Source organism: Telopea speciosissima, chromosome 10 (assembly GCF_018873765.1).
Source record: "Telopea speciosissima isolate NSW1024214 ecotype Mountain lineage chromosome 10, Tspe_v1, whole genome shotgun sequence".
NCBI lineage: Eukaryota > Viridiplantae > Streptophyta > Magnoliopsida > Proteales > Proteaceae > Telopea > Telopea speciosissima.
The window spans coordinates 57,939,134-57,958,115 of NC_057925.1; the positions used below are offsets into that span (position 1 = coordinate 57,939,134).

General features: G+C 40.6%; 1 protein-coding gene across 2 annotated transcripts; it reads right to left on the minus strand.

Annotated features, from left to right (window-relative positions):
• Nucleotides 1–570: 570 nt before the first annotated feature.
• On the minus strand, nucleotides 571–17,745 carry LOC122642988 (nuclear transcription factor Y subunit A-1-like). Of its 2 annotated transcripts, none has more exons than XM_043836616.1 (6): nucleotides 17,633–17,745; nucleotides 16,384–16,674; nucleotides 3,979–4,055; nucleotides 2,474–2,545; nucleotides 1,895–2,068; nucleotides 571–1,325 (listed from the first exon to the last, which is right to left on the minus strand). In XM_043836616.1, the coding sequence occupies exons 2-6, from the start codon at nucleotides 16,643–16,645 to the stop codon at nucleotides 909–911; spliced, it is 1,002 nt and encodes a 333-aa protein (XP_043692551.1). In that variant the 5' UTR covers nucleotides 16,646–16,674; nucleotides 17,633–17,745; the 3' UTR covers nucleotides 571–908. The 2 variants fall into 2 exon arrangements, with proteins under 2 accessions (XP_043692551.1, XP_043692553.1); XM_043836618.1 differs by having other exon boundaries at nucleotides 1,904–2,068; nucleotides 17,633–17,739.
• Between the last annotated feature and the right edge of the window lie 1,237 nt (nucleotides 17,746–18,982).

The following is an 18,982-nucleotide window of genomic DNA, read 5'->3' on the forward strand; positions in this document are numbered from 1 at the left end:
TGCTCCTATCATGGGGTACACTTGAACTAAGTAAATGGTGAAGCCCCAAATGATCTTCTGATCGTAGACCACCCTCCTCGATCTCATGGAATAGCCTGAATTGAGTGATCGAGGAACTCTCGTCGTTGTAGTGTCCGTAGAATGTAATCCAATCAAGCCACACTTTCTGCACAACCTGAAGCAAGGAGAATTCTATAGCCTGATGCTCCTTTAAAAAAGAGCGTCCGAAGACACATGGGCAGGAACTTGGGATGTTATTTTAAGGTACACTACATTAGCATTCCACATTGAAGCAAACTAGAGTAAAAGAACAAGATGAAACACAAAGAAGGTTCACATAGGCCAAGACTTCTGTTAATCAAAGAGGTCTATACATAACCAGATCATGTTTTAAAAGTGTGTGAAATCCTCAAACCAAAATGGTTTTGACCATAACATATTAGGAGGTGTTTGTTTTTTCACATCTGTCAAATTTAATCCTTCACATCCATAACATTTAATTCTACAATACGTTATACAGGAGAAAAATCTGGGGAATAAGGAAAAGAGCAGGAACCATGCTATACTTAGAAACCACAAAGCTACCATATTTCCCTGGCCCTTTTCTTCCCCTAAAAACACACAACCAAGCCAAGAATGAATTGCCGTACAAACACCAGATAAACAGGGGTTTCCCTCTCCCATCTCTCGGGTCGGATGGGCCTTTGTGCCTCCGGTATCACCTTCCTACCATTTCTCCCATGTTCGGTCCAAGGTAACATGTTGAAGACATCTCTGTCGAACACGAACACCTTTCACACCAACAAAGATGCAAATGACCAAAGTACTAGACCAGTTTTAAAGATAGCAGTGATGGGACATATATAATGATACTGGAGGAGACCCTTGGAGCCCACACAAGTGGGTGCTCATTGGATGGTGAGGACCCTGTTTGGGGCCTGATTCACCGTTATGCTTCCCCGCTGCTGGCCCGAGCAGTCTCCTTCCTCCCCCCTTTCCTCTGTGAGCGAATGAAATTTAGACAGCGAGAAGCCCTGATGATGTTGGTAGCAGCCACTGCCATTGGAGTACATTTCCTGATCCAAAGGCCCCTTTACTTCTTTTTGATTATTAGAAGAACATATGTTAGCAGTTGACTCAGATGGCAATGCTTCAGAACCGGATGAACTCCCTGACTGGGTATAAGGGGCTGCACCAAAACTTGCACCCTTCTCAGGTGTGGACTTAGAGCCATTATTGTCAAGTTTCTTTGTATTGAGAAAACGGCCTCCACAACCTCTTGCTCTTCTCATAGCATGCTGGTGCCGAGATTCATGAAGGTAAGGCTGTAGAAAAAAATGTCAAGTCAACCCACGTGTCGTATTCAGAAAGAATTTCTACTGATAATCTGGTACAATGAATCACACAAAAAAACTGCAATATACTGACCACTGAATTTCTTACAAATAAAAGACTATAACAGTCTTTTTAAATCTCTACTAGCCGGGCCATCCATGCAAGGTACATGGTAGGCCTTTACAACTTTTTATTTTTGGGGGTACCCTTTTAACACCTATTTCAGTTCACAAAACAACTGAAACAAGTATTTAGAGTAGGCCTTAATTTCATCCCAATGAAGGAGAGCAGAATAGAATTACGGGGCAAATAAAAGAAATCCCTCGGGGTCCATCTAGTTGGGTGTAAATGCTGTGAAGTCGGAACATTCAAAAAGAATGAAATGTTTCACTTAAAACCAGCTATTACTGTGAACAGTAGAAACATGGAATCTGTGGATGAGCTCAAACAAAAAAAAAGGGTAAGCAATCAAAGTTGCTAACAAATATGAGACAATATGATTCATAAATAAGGGTAAGCAATCAAGTTGAAGGAATTTTATATTATTTAAATCGTATAATTTATCTACCTTTCTAGCTTTTATCAGTTTCTTTTCTAGTTCAGCCTTTGCACGTGATTGTCTCCGCCTTAAAATTCCATGGTACTGCTTGGCATTCACGTAAACAGGCTCCTCTGCCATTTCCAGGGGTAAAGGCATTCTGCTGTGATGCATTCCAACCAAATGAGAATGTGCCTGTCAATTGAAGAGAATCATTAGGCAGAACTTTCATGGTTACAAAGATCTATTTAGTGATAATTTTTTTCCTATATATGGCATCAATAGTCTCATTAGCGCAGAGCACATCAAAGTTTCACATCCTTATATCCCATTAAATAAATAACAAATATGCACCCCATGAATTGGATGTAGACATCAATTCAGGTGAACCAGAAATGAGAAAACTGGGATCTCACCTAAATGTATAGATCAACAAAATAGAACAGATTACATGAGAGAGACCTTCACATCTAATAATGTTTGCATAGAAACCAAATCACAACCCAACTAATGGAATGAATCAATCTGATGTAAATCAACCTCATTAGACGGATCTGATCAATTTAACCATATATGCACAGAAGACCACAGGTTGCATACCAAAGCCTGAGCTCCGTACGCAGTAACTACTCCCCCATAATACGGATCGGAATATGCAAAGGGAGCACAAGCCTGTCGCATAAAAAAAAAAAGAAGAAGAAAATTTAGATCATTTCAGCAGTCCTGTATATCCAAAACCATCCAATGAACATATTCATGATTTCATATAAAAGATGTGGTGCAATTCCGGTTCAATAACCCTGATTATGGGTTCACAATGGAACCACAAGAATGATAAATATATAAAAAAATAATGATTAAGTGGCAATTCCGCAATTATATGGGAGTTTAGGACCAACAAATGAAGCGAAGTAGAATTAAGGACGTCTGGCAACAATTACTCAAGTGGGGGGGGTATTTCAGGAAACAAATATTACGGATGTAGTGGAATAGAATAACAAAGGACTAGAAGAGTAATTATGTAAACAAGCAAGAATCTGTCCCAAAGAAGAATTCCTCTTCTTCCTTGCGACTGCACACAACCAGTGGTAGATCTGATTTGCTTTCGGGTGAAGGATCTCCTTCGATATAGCACCGACTGACTCAAGATTTCAGGCAATAAATCACGACTCCCAGCCCTCCTAAATGCAATGAGTAACAGACTAGGTAATGGATTATTGCAATTGAAAATAATCTCTGAAATCAGTAGTGGCGGTACACTAGGAACCAGACTTGAAGTTCTGGTTAGAACTTTCAATCGAGTTCAGATTTCAAAACCAAAATCTGCAATATGGGCTGTTTCTAGCAAAAGGATTATGTCGTAAAACCTTGGATGGTCCGATAAGAACCAGACTTGAAGTTCTGGTTAGAACTTTCAATCGAGTTCAGATTTCAAAACCAAAATCTGCAATATGGGCCGTTTCTAGCAAAAGGATTATGTCGTAAAACCTTGGATGGTCCGATAAGAATCAAAGGAGTTCGAGCTCAAGATTGGAAGCTGCCAGTACCACCTGAAACGAAGTACCCCAAACCGCAAAGAACATCACAACAGCACAGGATAGGACGGATGGATGATCAGAAACAAGAAAAAGAAAGACAGTCAAGAAAATAGATAAAGTGAGTTATGAAAGCCAGACCAAAGAAGTAGTTCTGGATTGAACAGACAGGTAAGCAACCATAATACAGTAGCATAGTTAACTCAAATAAACTTCATTCAATTCCAAAACTTGACTGATTTTGATGGTCTTGCTTACATATATAAAAGAAAAGGCCAAAAAAGAAAGAAGGTTTCCTAATCAAACTCTAAAACTGAAAATAGAATTCAACACTAACTAGTCTATCTCCTACGACTCTTTCACGTGAATAAGATAATAAAAATAAATTGCAAAGTAACCCCTAATTAACCCAGTGTGTAACTGCATCAAGATGACTACCTGAGCAAATGGAGCAATAACAACATTGAGAATTTTAAATATTTTGGGTGGGGGGGGGGGGGGGCGGGAAATGATGAGAGGAAAGAAATGGCCAAGTTCCCGCTGGTTATAGAGAAAGAAAAAAATGCTTACAACTGAATGACCAACAAGTTCAAGTTGGGTATGTGGTACAAGGCATTCACCAATTGTTGGAGGAATTCCATCTGAACCTGAAAGTAATCCAATCCAGATTATATAAAAGAAATAATAACCAATGAATATATCATATATTACAAAGCATATCAATAGGAAAATCTACAAGCAATTTCACAAGCTCAAAGAACCGAGAAAGAAAATGAGACCAGGAAAAAGGACAAATAGCATTTAAACTCGTCCTTTATAGAATGTAGTTCCAATCATTTCTCATTGGTGCATTTCTACCGGACGACCAGAGAAATCCTGATTTGTCATGTCAACTGGTCATTTCTAACTCTTGGTTAAAAAAATGTGACAAGTCCCTTGAATGTTTTAGCACAAAATGCTTTATCTGCAAAACAAGCCATCAGAGAACAGTTTGGCAGCACATTACCAAATCAAAAAAAGTTAAAAGGAAAAAGATTCTCCCAAAAGGGTGAAATGTTTATAGAAAAGGAATTTATTTAGAAGTAACCAATGAAGAAGTTGGGTGTCAAACTGATGTAGATCCCAGCCCCATGCATGGCTGACATACAATCGAAGGAAGAAGATCCAGTCCAGCCAAGACCAGTCAGCTCGAGTCTAACCAGTCCCTAACTTTGGGACAGAATTGGACCAGCCAATTTGTCTCCATCAAGCCATTCCCTAAGCAGCTTCTCGGCAGCAGCTTCTCCTCAACAGCTTGTAAGCAGCTTCTCAGCAAGTATTTACTAGTGTTCACTTGGCTAAGCCCTCACTATATATAGAGGCCTTATTGTAAGTTTTAGATAGAATGAAAGAAAAAAAATGAAGTTTGTTTTTGCAAACCATTGTCCTGAGAAAGGCTAAGAGATCAACTGAGAGAGTTGAGAGTGAGAGACCCACGGCTGAGATAGCCCTCTATCCCCATTTCCCTTCTATCCCTCCGTCTTCTCTTCTATCTTCTGTTTTCTTTGCTGATTTGTTCCCTTAATCTGAAGTTTATTGATTAAGATCAAGATCCTGCATGGGGTTAGATCATTCGTGATTTAACCTTACATTACAAACAGGAGCAATATAGTTCCACCAGTTGAAGATGCAAGTAAGCCGACTAGACAAGGACCCAGAAAATAGTGATCCAGGTTCCAAGGAAAAACAAACCTGACAAGATCTCCTTGGCTAGGCATCCTTTTAGTAACTTAGAAGCAAATGAGTCAATGTCAAACATGGCCATGAAATAATAGAGACATTGAACCCCCCCCCCCCCCCAACCCTACATCCACCCAAAACAAAAAAGATAAGCTAACTCCCACGAACAGTCTATTCCCTTGCCCTAGATACAACTTGGACATAATTTGTCTGCGTCATGTGAGGAGGACATACCCAGAGAAGCTCATATATAAACGTTACAATAACAACAGTGAAGACTACACTCCTCGCAGGGTTGATGTGTTTACATGGGCTGTTTCTTTGGACAAAGTGTTTCAGTCTATAGAGTATTTAAACTCGCCATTAGACGCTCTTTATGCAAATGCAATATGGAAGCAACAGACCTTTTGTGCTCCCTTCTCAGCTGAAGTTAATATTCACTTCCTGGCCTTCTCTGGAGCATAATCCAAATGTGCTATGATTTAGTGGATAATTGTTGCTGTTTAGATTTCTTGTAGGTCATGGAAGGAGAAGAAGCGGCATATGTTTGATGAATAGTTTGAAACCTGACCTTACATGATAGCTGTTATTGGTCTGTATATTATAACATGGGCAACAACTACAAATGAATTATAAGACCTGGAAGTTTTCCTGGGGGTATCTTACAGCTGTGGCAATTATTCAAGGATGACTGACAAAGAGATGGGAACAGCTTCTTCTTGCACACTTCTAATTTTTAATCCTTTCTTTTATTTTTTTGGAGCACACTGTTAGACAGGTCATTTCTATATGTTCGGTTACAAACCCCTCCCCCCCCCCCCCCTTAAAAAAGTTCTACATGTTCATTTTAACATTTTTTTCCTGTTGTCCTAACAAAAAGAAGTAATTCGTACTTTCAGACAAATACAACCAAGATGAGCAGGTTTACAAAACCCAACAAAGGTTTCCACATTTTTCCATTGAGACCAATTAGCCACATCCTTCCTGATGAGGTAGGTGTTGAAGGATTTGGGATTGACCTGGTTCGGTTCGGTTCTCTTTAGTTCCCTTGTTGAAGTGTGTAATGTAACTAGGTATACTAGAGTGTCTAGATTCATTATGCACATGTTAATTGTGCTTGAGTAAATCTTCCATATTTGTAATTATCCTAGATTATAAATAAAGTAGTGGCCTCTGTCATCTTGACAAGCCAAATCATTCTCTTTCTCTTTCTTTTTCTTTTTCTCAACTTAGTATCAGAGCGCCAAAAAACCCTACAAAAAATAATTTTGTTTTTTTCCACCGCCGCTGCCAGTAGAGCACCACCACCGATCTCGAGGCTCTGGCCTCACCGCGTCAGACATGGTTGACTGAACATGCACCAGCGCATGTCGTACCATGTATGACAGTCTCTAACAACCACTGATCGCCATTGCCACCTATATCCGCCACCACCATTCGGCTCCAATGGCCGCTCCATCACTGCCTTTGCGCCTCCCAGGGCCCTTGCCCTCTGTCCGCATCTACTAGGGCCCTGCCCTAGCCCACTAGTGATCGTCTAAGGGCCTCCAGCCCCCTGTCGAACAAAACCAGGGGCCTCCGCCCACTGCTGCCGACCTCCAGGGGCCTCTCGCTCCCTGCTGCCGACCTCCAAGGGCCTCTTAATGGGGGACCGGAAAGGAGAAAGAAATCAGAATTGCAAGGGGGGAAGAGAAGAAACCGTGACAAGAAGAAGAAAGGGGGGGGGGGGGGAGAGAAGAGTGCTCACGCACACAGCCTTAGGCTTCAATTCATTCTTCAATAATCTCAATACGTTGGTTACAAGCATATAAATTAGAAAATAAAAGATTTAAACAAGGAAACAACTATTCTAGGACAACTTAACAAAAAAAAAGATAATCTAAAACTTACTAAAACTCATCCTATGAATCCTACCCAAATTAAAAGATTTCCTTACATAATTATCCAAATAAAATAAATAATAAAATTCTAAATATCTACCAGGAAAACCATACTTGGATCCAGTTCATCTCCGTGTAACTGGGTTTGGGTCGGTCCAAGGTAGTGCACTAGTTGGGTTGGCCCGGTCCAAGATTCTCCTTCATCAATTCTCTCGGAGTTCAGAAAAACTCGTCCATGAGTTTTGTAGAACGAGAGAATCAAAAACTTGCGATTGACGTCAACTATCAGTCCACGTCCAACTTTGTATAAAATCCACGAGCTGAAATTCTTGATTGAAGTAACCATGGGAAAGCACATATTCAAATGGATCAACTAAACGATCAACAGCCACGATTTCTTGATGTTCATGGGCCAATGGCATTGCCTGGATTAAAATCTGATCCGTTACGATTTCTTGATGTTCATCAGCCAACGGCATTGCCTGGATTGAAATCTGACCATGGAATTTCAATTCTTCGATCGGACTGTTGATTTCATTGTGATCTTCAACTGCTTGGGTTGAAATCTGATCATGGAATTTCAATTTTTCGATTGGATCGTTGATTTCATTGTGATCTTCAACCGCCTGGGTCGAAATCTGATCATGGAGCTTTAACTCGGCCTTCAACAATTCATGGTTTGCTTGAAGGGCTCTTATGACTTTGTCATGTTTTTGGAGCTTTAATTCAGTCTTCAACCATTCATGGTTTGCTTGAAGGACTCTTATGGCTTCGTCATTTTGTTGAAGTATTCTGGTCCACTGTTCATGACTCATTTGGGTAGTGGATTTAAAGAGAAGAAAAGAAATATGGTGTATTGATGGGTGGGGAGGGGTAAACTTGAAAACTAATAAAATTAGAGGAAAAAAAAGAAATGAGAGAGAAAGACGAGGGTATTATGGGGAACAAAAATAATAAAAAAAAAAAAAGGAAACATAAAGGAACCGTAAGAGGGAGGGGTATACTTGGAATAAAACGAAAATAAGGGAAATCAGAATTAGATTAAAAGGGGATGACAGTTTAGGAAATAAATATAAAAAAAAAAAGACACAAGCAAAAAGAGGAACCGTAGGTTTACCCAACAGTCCTATTTGGAGTCTGCTACTCCAGAGAACAGTGAGGAATGGAGTTTGACGGTGTGTTGTGACTGTGGACAGAGCAGTTTGAGTTCGATTAGGACTCGACGACTTAGACGAAGAGGCGGTGATGTCAAACAACGGTAACTTCGACCTCAACGATGGAACCAGGTATGATTCCTATGTCTCTCTCTCTCTTCTTTTCTTTTGTTTGGTTCGCTGCTTCTCTTCTAGATTTTTTTTTTTTTCTGGTTCTCTTCGTCTCTTCTTGATTCTTTCTTTTTTTCTTTTTTTTTTTTGGGTTTCTGGTTGCTGGTGGAATACGAGGGCGAGGGGAAGGGAATCGATTGAGGAAGGGAAAAATAAGGCAAGGGTTGTGGGAGCTTGTCGCTGGAATTGACAGTGGCCTTTTCTTTTCTTTATGGAACTGCTGGGGAATGGGAAACTGAAATGGAAGGATGGACTGGGGTAAGGTTTCAGCGGCAGATTGGAGAGAGAGGGTTGATGCGGGAAAGGGGCAGAGACGATTTTTTTTTTGGTTCGCTGTTACAGCGAGGAAGAAAGGAAAGGGAAGGTGGTTGAGTTTTGCTAAGAGGTTGGAATCGAATGGGAGTGGCGGTCGCTGGAGTCGAAGGGTGTTTTTTTTTTTCACTGTACCTCAGAACAGTAACAGGAAAGAGAGAATAGGGAAGAAAAGAAAGGAAGAAGAATAGAATGGGGAAGAGAGGGAAAGAGGAAGATGGGATCCTTCGGCTTTGATACCAGATAATGGGGGACCGGAAAGGAGAAAGGAAAAGCTAGAAAGAAATCAGAATTGCAGGGGGAAGGGGGGAAGAGACGAAACCGCGAGAAGAAGAAGAAGGGGGGGAGAGAAGAGTGCACACGCACACAGCCTTAGGCTTCAATTCATTCTTCAATAATCTCAATACATTGATTACAAGCATATAAATAAGAAAATAAAAGACTTAAACAAGGAAACAACTATTCTAGGACTTTTAACCAAAAAAAGGCAATTTAAAACTTACTAAAACTCATCCTATGAATCCAACCCAAATTAAAAGATCTCCTTACATATTTATCCCAATAAAATAAATAATAAAATTCTAAATATCTACCAGAAAAAAACCATATTTGGATCCGGTTCATCTCCATGCAATTGGGTTTGGGTCGGTCCAAGGTAGTGCACTAGTTGGGTTGGTCCGGTCCAAGATTCTCCTACATCACCTCTTGCTCCCTGCTTCCAACCTCCAAGGCCTCCTGCCCCAGTCGCCCGCCAGCCTCACCTGGCTTTGCCACCCTGCGCCAGTTCCATTGTGGCCCCTGCTGCCTCTACTTAGGCCTCCATGGCCTCCTGCCTCTTTGCCTAAGCTCCGCCTGGCCTGCCTGTGCTTCTCTAGCCTTCATTTGCACACCTCTGTTGTGTGCTTGGTCTTTTGTGCTTGCTGCCACTGCTTCGTTAGAATCTTTTTCCTTTTATGTGTTGTGAGTAATGACTTTCTTCCCAACTTTAGTGCATTTGTTTGGTCCTTTTAATGGAGGGTTCTAGCATAACAATTGGTACTAGGAGCGGCGACCTGAGTCGCCCTACTGCCCCTCACCATCATCACTCTCTCCAACCAGGACCCATTAAGTTGAATGAATCAAATTACCTCGCATGGTCTCATGCCTGCCTCCTTACCATTCTTGGTAATCATTTTTTGGGCTATATTACTAGTGACACACCAATGCCCACTGAAACTCCAGTTATGGATAACTGGTTAGCTAATGATGCCCTGATCATGTCGTTCCTATTGAACTCCATGGAGTCTTCCATTGGTTCCAGCTTTGTCCTCCTTAATTCAGCCAAGGAGTTATGGGATGCTGCGAAGCACACTTACGGTCAAGCCAACAACTATGCCCAAATCTATGAAATTTGTCGTCAAGCTCAAGAAACTAGACAGGACTTTTCTGTGTCTGCCTATTACTCTGCTCTTATGACATTATGACAACAATTGGATTTCTATCATCTTGTTACCGTGACCAGCCCCATTGATGCAGCCACATTTGTGAAGGAACGTGAAATGAAACGAGTATATGCCTTCCTCATTGGATTTAATCCTGAGCATGATCAGATACGCATTCAGGTTTTGAACAGGAGAACATTCCCTACACTACTTGAAGCCTACAATATTATTCAGCATGAGCATCATCGCCGTTCTGTCTTGATGCCTCCTACTTCCCCTCCTCGCTCTGCTCTAGTTACTACACCACAGTCCTCTTTACCTCTGGACAGTGCTGATTCGGTTAGCAAGGCTGGTACTTCTCGTGATCCCGTAAAATGTGACCACTGTGGCCACCCACGTCACGCTCAAGAAACTTGCTGGAAATTACATGGTAGTCCCAAAGGGGATGAGAAGGGCGGAAAATCTGGTTCTACTCATCCTCAAGCTCACTTAAATGAGACTACAGAGGTCATTGCTGGTACTCTATCTATGTCTGCAGAACAACTTGTGACTCAGTTCCAACATATGGTGACTCAGCTTGGTTCTGCCTCTTCTACCACGGCTTCCTCTACCTCACCTGCTTCTCATTTAGCCCAGTCAGGTATTTTTCCTGCATCCTCTCATACTGACTTTTCGTGGCTAATTGATTCTGGAGCCTCAGATCATATGACCCGCTCCTCGGACTTGTTTGCCTCTTATAACCCCTTGTTTGGGCAAGGACAAGGTCTGAGTTTCTGATGGTTCTCTTTCTGCTATTTCCGGTAAAGGGTCTACCTCATGCTCTTCCTAGTGCAGTCAAAGATTGGCTGCTGCCAGGGTTGATTCTGGTTCAATGGAAGGTAAAGAAAGGGGCCACGGTTGGAGGTTTTAATGTAGAGAAAGGCTGCAAATGAAGGGGAATGAAAGGATAGATTGTGATGAAGATGTGATTGGTGGTGGGTATGATAAGGATGATGGTTGAAGTTGAAAATAAGGAAAAGAAGATAAACAGAAATTAAAAGATAATTTTGGCTGCTAGAGATCCACTAGAGCCCACTGTAGGATTCCACCTAGGTCCACCAAAAGAGATCCACTTTTGAATGTAGTTGCTGAGATCCACAGCCCACCTGAGTCCACAGGATATGGTCCTTCAAGAGGAGAGTTCTTTTTCTTTTTTTTCAATTCTGGCTGCAGAAACAGCCTCCACGAATTCTATTTATAGGGGAGGAAAAGCTTCAGTTGAACCTTTGATTACATGCTAATAAATAGACTGTTGGAATTCCCAAGCTAGATAGAATTACAACACCTAGGAACAACCGCCCATACATAGAAACAATCCCCCAAAAATCTAGCAACTAATTCCCATACATAGGAACTACAAACAAGAATAATAAATCTACCTAGAGAAATGAAAAGTCACAAACTGCTGTTCACTTGTAGGGCCAAATTTGGCCACCCAAGGAGTCCACGAAATTGCTGTAAGGGCCAGAGTTACTTCAGTCCAGGCTGGACAGAACTGGGCTGGACTTGAACCTGGGCTGGGCTCGAACCTACCGGATGTTCTGCATCAGTCCTACTCTACAACCCGGCCCCACTTAGTTGAATGGATCGAATTACTTAGCCTGGTCTCGCGCCTGCCTCCTTACCATCCATGATAATCATTTTTTAGGCTATATTAATGGTGATACCCCTATGCCCACTGACTCTCCAGCCAAGGACAATTGGTTAGCTAATGACGCCTTGATCATGTCATTCTTGTTGAACTCCATGGAATCCTCCATTAGTTCCACATTTGTCCTTCTCAACTCAGCCAAGGAGTTATGGGATGCTGCGAAGAATACTTATGGTCATGTCAGCAATTATGCCCAAATTTATGAAATTCGTCGTCAAGCTCAAGAAACTAAACAGAAGGATCTCTTTGTGTCTGCCTATTATTCTGCCTTAATGACTTTATGGCAACAATTGGACTTCTATCACCCTGTTACCATTAGCAGCCCTACTAATGCTGCCACGTTTGCGAAGGAACGTGAAATGGAACGAGTCTATGCTTTCCTCACTGGTCTTAATCCAAAGTATGATCAAATAAGGATTCAAGTTCTCAACAGGAGTACCTTTCCAACTCTACTTGAAGCCTATAATATGTTTCAGAATGAGGATCACTGCCATACTATCATGATGCCTCCTACAGCACCACCTCAGTCTTTATTACTACAACACAGACGTCTTTACCTCTGGATATTGCTGGTTCTACTCATCCTCCAGTTCAATGTGACTACTGTGGCCGCCCTCGTCATACTAGGGAGACTTGCTGGAAATTACATGATCGTCCCAAAGGGGGTGGAAAGGACGGGAAAGCTGGTTCTACTCGTCCTCTGGCTCAGGCACACTTGATTGAAACTTCTAAGGCTACTAGTACTTCACCTATGTCTGCAGAACAACTTGTGACTCAGCTCCAACGTATAATGACCCAGATTGGCTCTTCCTCTTCTACCACGGCTTCCTCTCCATCCCCTGCTTCACATTTAGCCTAATCAGGTATTTTTCTTACCTCTTCCCATACTGATTCTTCGTGGCTACTTGATTCTGGAGCCTCAGATCAAATGACCAGCTCCTCGGACCTGTTTACCTCTTATACCCCTTGTCCGGGCAAAGATAAGGTTCAGGTCGCTAATGGTTCACTATCTGCTATTTCTGGTAAAGGGTCTATCTCCTGCACTCCTAGTATTTATTTATCTTCTGTCTTACATGTTCCCGATCTTTGAGCCAACTTGCTTTCCATTCACCATCTTACTACTAACCTTAATTGTTCTATGCACTTCTTTTCTTCTCATTGTGTTTTTCAAGACCTAGCAACGGGGGCAACAATTGGATATGGTAGAGTGCGGGATGGTCTTTACTAATTGGAACCATATGATACTGCTCCCTCCCCGGTTTCAGCTCATATTACCCGTGGAGACAGTGCTCTCTGACAGCTCCATCACTGGCATCGCCTTCTCGGTCACCCCTCTTTCTATATTTTACATCGTTTGTTTCCTTCTTTATTCAAACAATGTAACTTGGATCACTATAACTGTGATATCTGTGAACTTGCTAAGTACACTCGATCCTCATATTTTTCTAGTGATAATAAAAGTTTGATTTTTTTTCTCTATTATTCATTCTGACTTATGGAGTCCTTCTCGAATAGTTGCTCGGGGTGGGTTTCAATGGTTTATCACTTTTATTGATAACTACACTCAATCAACCTGGATCTATATTCGTTCTCTTGTTTTCAGTCTTTTCACAAGATGATCCAAACTCAGTTCAATGCTTAGGTTAAAGTTCTTTGCAGTGACAATGGGACGGAATACACTGATGGCTCTTTTCTCCAGTATCTCGATACCTATGGAATTCTCTCCCAAACCTTCTGTGTCCGCACACCTGAGCAAAATGGTATCCCCAAACGAAAGAACCGCCATCTTCTGGAGGTCACTCACTCTCTGATGTTTACCACTCAGGTTCCTAAGTGTTTTTTGGGTGATGTTGTGCTTACTGCTGCCTTTCTTATTAATAGAGTTCCTTTTGCTGCTCTTGATTTCCAAACACCAGCCAGCCAGCTTCCTGATCCCACCATTGCTTCTCATCTTCCTCCTTGTATTTTTTTTTGGGTGTGTCTGCTTTGCCCACAACTCTTCCCCTTCTCGGTCAAAACTTGACCCAAGGGCTTTCAAGTGCATCTTCCTTGTGTATTATGCTTCTCAAAAAGGTTATAAGTGTTATCATCCTCCCTCCAAAAAATTGTTTGTTACAATGGACATGACTTCTCATGCGGACGAACCTTATTACCAGTCGTCTCTTTAGGGGGAGACCCTAGAAGAAGAGAATCCTTGGTCTCCTTTTGTCATTGATATTGTTCATCTTTAGGGGGAGCACACTGATGAGATTAATGCTAAACAAAAGGATTTCACCATCTACTCCAGACATAAGAGAAAGACTATCCCAAACATACCATGTTCATCTACGCCTCCCGAGAAGGTTCTACCAATCCAAGCAACTGGTAATGAATCTCCTCATAATCCTAATGATCCCCAATTGCTCTTAGAAAAGGAGTGAGGGATTGCACCAAACACCCTATTTCCAACTTTGTATCTTATAAGTCATTATCCCCTCCTACTGTGCCTTTGTTTCTTCTCTGTCTCCTATGTCTGTTCCACTGGTTTGGAAGAAAGCTCACAGACCCAAAATGGAAGAATGCCATGGTAGAGGAGATGCAAGCCTTAAAGAAAAATGATACTTGGGAACTTGTGCCTTGTCCTAATGGAAAGAAGCTAGTTGGATGCAAGTGGGTATTCATAATAAAGCAAAATGCAGATGGAACCATTACGCGTTATAAGGCCATACTGGTTGCCAAAGGATTCACTTAGACCTATGGCATTGATTACCAAGAAACGTTTGCCCCAGTAGCAAAAATGAACTATGTTCGAGCCTTGTTATCTTGTGCTGCAAACATGGGATGGGACCTTCAGCAATTGGATTTGAAAAATGCCTTCCTCCCGGCTTTAAATCATCAGCTACAATCGGGAAAGTGTGTAGACTCCAAAAATCACTTAATGGATTGAAACAGTCTCCCCGTGCCTGGTTCAGCAGATTTTAGAAGGCTATGCTGAAGTTTGGCTTCAAACAAAGTAATGCGGATCATACCCTATTTGCCAAGCACAGAACTGGCAAAGTCACTGCACTTATTGTTTATGTAGATGATTTAGTAATCACTGGAGATGATCAGGATGAAATCTCCCTTCTAAAGACTCGACTAGCAACAGAGTTCGAAACTAAGGACCTAGGGCACCTCAAGTACTTTTGGGGAATTGAAGTAGCTAGATCCACTACAGGAATCTTCATTTCCCAAAGGAAGTATGTCCTAGACCTTCTTGAAGAGACTGGGATGCTCGGTTGCAAGCCGTAGATTCTCCCATTGAAGTTAATCACTAACTCAGCGGCACTAGTGGTAACTCAGTAGAAAAAGAGTGATATCTACATCTCGTTGGCAGACTTATATATTTGTCTCACACCAGGCCAAACATTGCCTATGCCGTAGGAGTTGTCAGTCGTTTTCTTCATGATCCGAAGACTGTACATCTTGAGGCAATTTACAGAATTCTTCGATATTTAAAGTTAGCTCCTGGAAAGGGTATTCTATTCTCAAATAATGGGAACCTGAAGTTAGAAACCTTTACTGATGCTGACTAGGCTGGCTCCATTGATGATCGAAGATCCGCTTTAGGGTATTATAGATTCCTTGGAGGGAATTTGATAACTTGGAGAAGCAAGAAGCAATTTGTGGTTTCCAAGTCCCATGCTGAGGCAGAATACAAGGCTATGGCACAAGGGATTTGTGAACTTATTTGGTTGAAGAAACTTCTCTAGGATTTGGGAGTTGCACCGGAAGGACGTCTGAAACTCTACTGTGACAATAAAGCTACAATCAGTATAGCTCATAACCCTGTTCAGCATGATAAGACAAAACACGTTGAAATTGATCGACACTTCATCAAGGAGAAGATTGAAGAAGGTCTAATTTGCACTCCATTTGTTACAACTGAAAACCAACTGGCCGATGTTTTCACTAAAGGCTTAACGGTTAAATCCTTCCATCCAATTATCTCCAAGTTAGGCATGTAGGATATCTATGCACCAGCTTGAGGGGGAGTCTTAAAGGATGACCCATCAATCCGTGACCCTGGCCCGGATACATTAAAGTGTCCAGGTTCATTATGCACATGTTTAATGTGTTAATTGTGTGTGTGTGATTGTGAAATCATACCATATTTGTAATATTCTCAAGATTCTAAATAAAGTGGTGGCCTCTATCTCATTGACAAGCCAATCTATTCTCTCTTCTCAACTGATACTCATATGATTAAACTAATACCTACTGTGAGAAGTACAATAAGATTAAAAAACAATACATGGCTACATGCATCATTGGAATCCTACCGTAAAATATTAAGAGGGATTGAAATGAGCCAAAAAGTAAATCCTCATCCTTTTTCCAGTGGTAAATTGGAAACTGACCATCCAATCTGGACAAAAATGCATTGCACTTTTTCCCTTTTTCCTTCTCTTAGTTCCAACTACGTATTTTTTAAGACCCAGACAATCTAAGATGAATATTGGGTTCAAGAATCATTTGAAGCCAACCAGGTGAACAGTACTAAGAACTAGGAACTGGTTTTCACTGATTCAGAAAATAACAATTTTTCTTTGTTCTGAGAAGGAAACAACAAGAATAATATGGTCAAGCACAGAGACAAAGAAAAGTACCAGATGGTGGTGCCATAGAAGTCTGTGTTTCTTTACTAACATTGGCTTCCTTCTCCGGCACAGCATTGGTTTGTGATTGCCTTGCTTTGCTCACCAACCCACTATTTATATCATCCATTGAACGTGATTTTGATGCATTCTCTGCTACTGTAGTTGGTGGGACAGCATTATACCGCCACCAAGGTTGAGAAGAGACTGCGGAAACTGGAATGTTTTGTGCTCCAAGCTCAAGTCGATTCACATTTTCAGATTCTGACTCCATACTATTTAACTTCGAAAGCTTTCAATTCCCTATCCAATCGCACCAACAAAGTGATCAGGATAACCAAAGGAGATGACAAGATTAATGCATGCAAAGACAAAGAAAGGGATGGGAGTTATAGCCTAGCCACCACACAAAGAAATCTGTTTCTAATCAAAAGAGCCAGAATAACCCATAAATAAATGAGTATAGAAAGATCAAGTGAAAGAAGAGACATCAATGGCAAATCCTTCCTGAAAGACACCCGAATTGTCCCGCCAAGAACATTGGTAAGCTGTACTCTGTCCCACTAACGCAACAGAACAAAGTTGAGCTCGAAATTATCAGAAATTCAACTAATACACTATTAAGGAATTGAACTCATAGAAAAGCCCACTTTTTCACAAAATGTCCAAAAGGAATGTTCCTCTTAAGAAACAGTAATCAGCCAAACGCAACTAAATCACAATAAGAGACTAAGCTAAAATTCTAAGAAAATGGCGTATTAAATCGATGGAATTCTCAAACAAAACCAATTCCCTCACGCACCCAAGTCTAAAATCTACTCAAATCAATAATTTACCGGACAAGAAGATCAAAACCCTAGTCCCAGAAGAGAACAAACTTTAAATAAATCATAAAAATTAAACAAACAAAGCAAAATTTCCACTCACAAACCATGGAAATTCCACCCACAATACTGCAAAATACAAAATCCAATCCAAACAACTCCAAAACCAAACTAACAAATGAACATCAAATCAGAAGAAATCAACATGCCAAAAGAGAAACTAAAAATCGAAGAATAAATCACACAGACAATCTTAAACCCAAAATTCGCCTACAGACAAAGCATTAAGGCAAAAAAAAAATAAAACCCAACTTCGCCAAATTACAAAACCGGACTTTCCACCACCACCAGCTTCAAAAGCCTGTGAATTGAGCACACTTAACTAACAGATACTCGACACCAAAAGATGAACCACGAAAGCTGCTGAAAGTACTTACTGACTCAGAACAGCACTTAAACGAACGCTTCGTTTCGCTGAAACCGAACTCAAAGCCATCGATGTAAATCCATGTCTCTGCAATTCTCAACGAGAAACTGAACCACTAGCAAAGGTAGAAAAAATATAAATTAAGAAATAATAATCAATATAATTTTTTATTTCTCAGTCACGCAAAGGTCGCTCTCTCTTTCTGATTAAAATAATTAATTGTTTCTACTTTCTAGAGTTTTTGTTACTGGAGGAAAGAGAACATTAAAAAACAGAAGCCGATATCATAAATACATCTAAAGACGAAAGAACCTCTACCATTTTATCTATGACGATGTTGTCCTTAAATTATTTTTTTTCTCTCCTTCACTTCACTGAAATTATCAGTTTCGGAAAAAATACTTCGGTTCTTTAAACACAGAAATCCCCACTTGCTCGTTTGTTAGAACCTTGAATTAGGGGAGTTCGGTTTGGTTGAGTTTGATTTCAATCTGATTGAGTCTGTTTTGAATTAATAATGGGTGGAATCGAAGCCAACTCGATAAGGGAAGGCTTGGTTTTGGTCGGTTTCAGTTTTATTTTGGTTTTCTTTTATCGGGCTGTAATCAGTTTGGTAATAGCCTCAAACCTGTTCGGTTTCAGTTTGTAATTTATGGATTTAGACAATTGGGGGGGGGGGGGATTTTTTATTTCAGTTTGTTATTGGTTTAGTATTGATTCCGGTCTCATTTTTTATTTTTTGTGATCACAATTGTACCAATGTCAGTCAATTTCTCAATTTCGGACTTATTTTCGTTTGATCTAGTACAGTCTAATTTTAATCAATATCGTAATACCTAAACCAACGCCGGCCCAATAAGGAACCGATTCGGTTCATGTTTGTTCAGTTTGGCACCCCTAACCTTGATACCCATTCCCTTTGGATTGGAAGCAATGGTCTAATGCCAATATAATGAATATGGTCTTTGTCCAAAAAAGATTAAGAGTTACAAAATTTAAAAGGGTATTCAAACTTCATATCTCTACATGGGAAAATAAGATTGGATTGAAATTTGTCAAATACATGATGACGTGTACAACATGTTTATCAAATGTGAGCCCAACACAAAATGTTAGTTGAGGGAATTTCAATTGTGAATCCGTATTTGAGTAACTTGAATAATTGAAAGAACAAAAAAATGGAAAAAACCCATTTGCATGGAATGCATAATATTAGAACAAAAGATAAGTTTGTTTTTTCCTCGACTTAGCAGAGGTAGCAATGTGATGTCATGTCCCATTTTGTTGAACATTAATACGTCTTTTATTTCTTCTAAAAATATTGTTCATTTTCAAGCTTGTTTGGTTTTTCTCATCTTAA

Bases quoted from the DNA above. Each gene is read 5' to 3' on its own strand.
- LOC122642988 (XM_043836616.1), bottom strand. From the start codon at position 16,645: ATGGAGTCAGAATCTGAAAATGTGAATCGACTTGAGCTTGGAGCACAA. The intron at 4,056-16,383 runs GTACTTTTCTTT...GATTACTTTCAG, and splicing joins TTCTATGGCACCACCATCTG to GTTCAGATGGAATTCCTCCA. The intron at 1,326-1,894 runs TTATACGATTTA...TTTTTTCTACAG, and splicing joins AAGCTAGAAAGGTAGATAAA to CCTTACCTTCATGAATCTCG.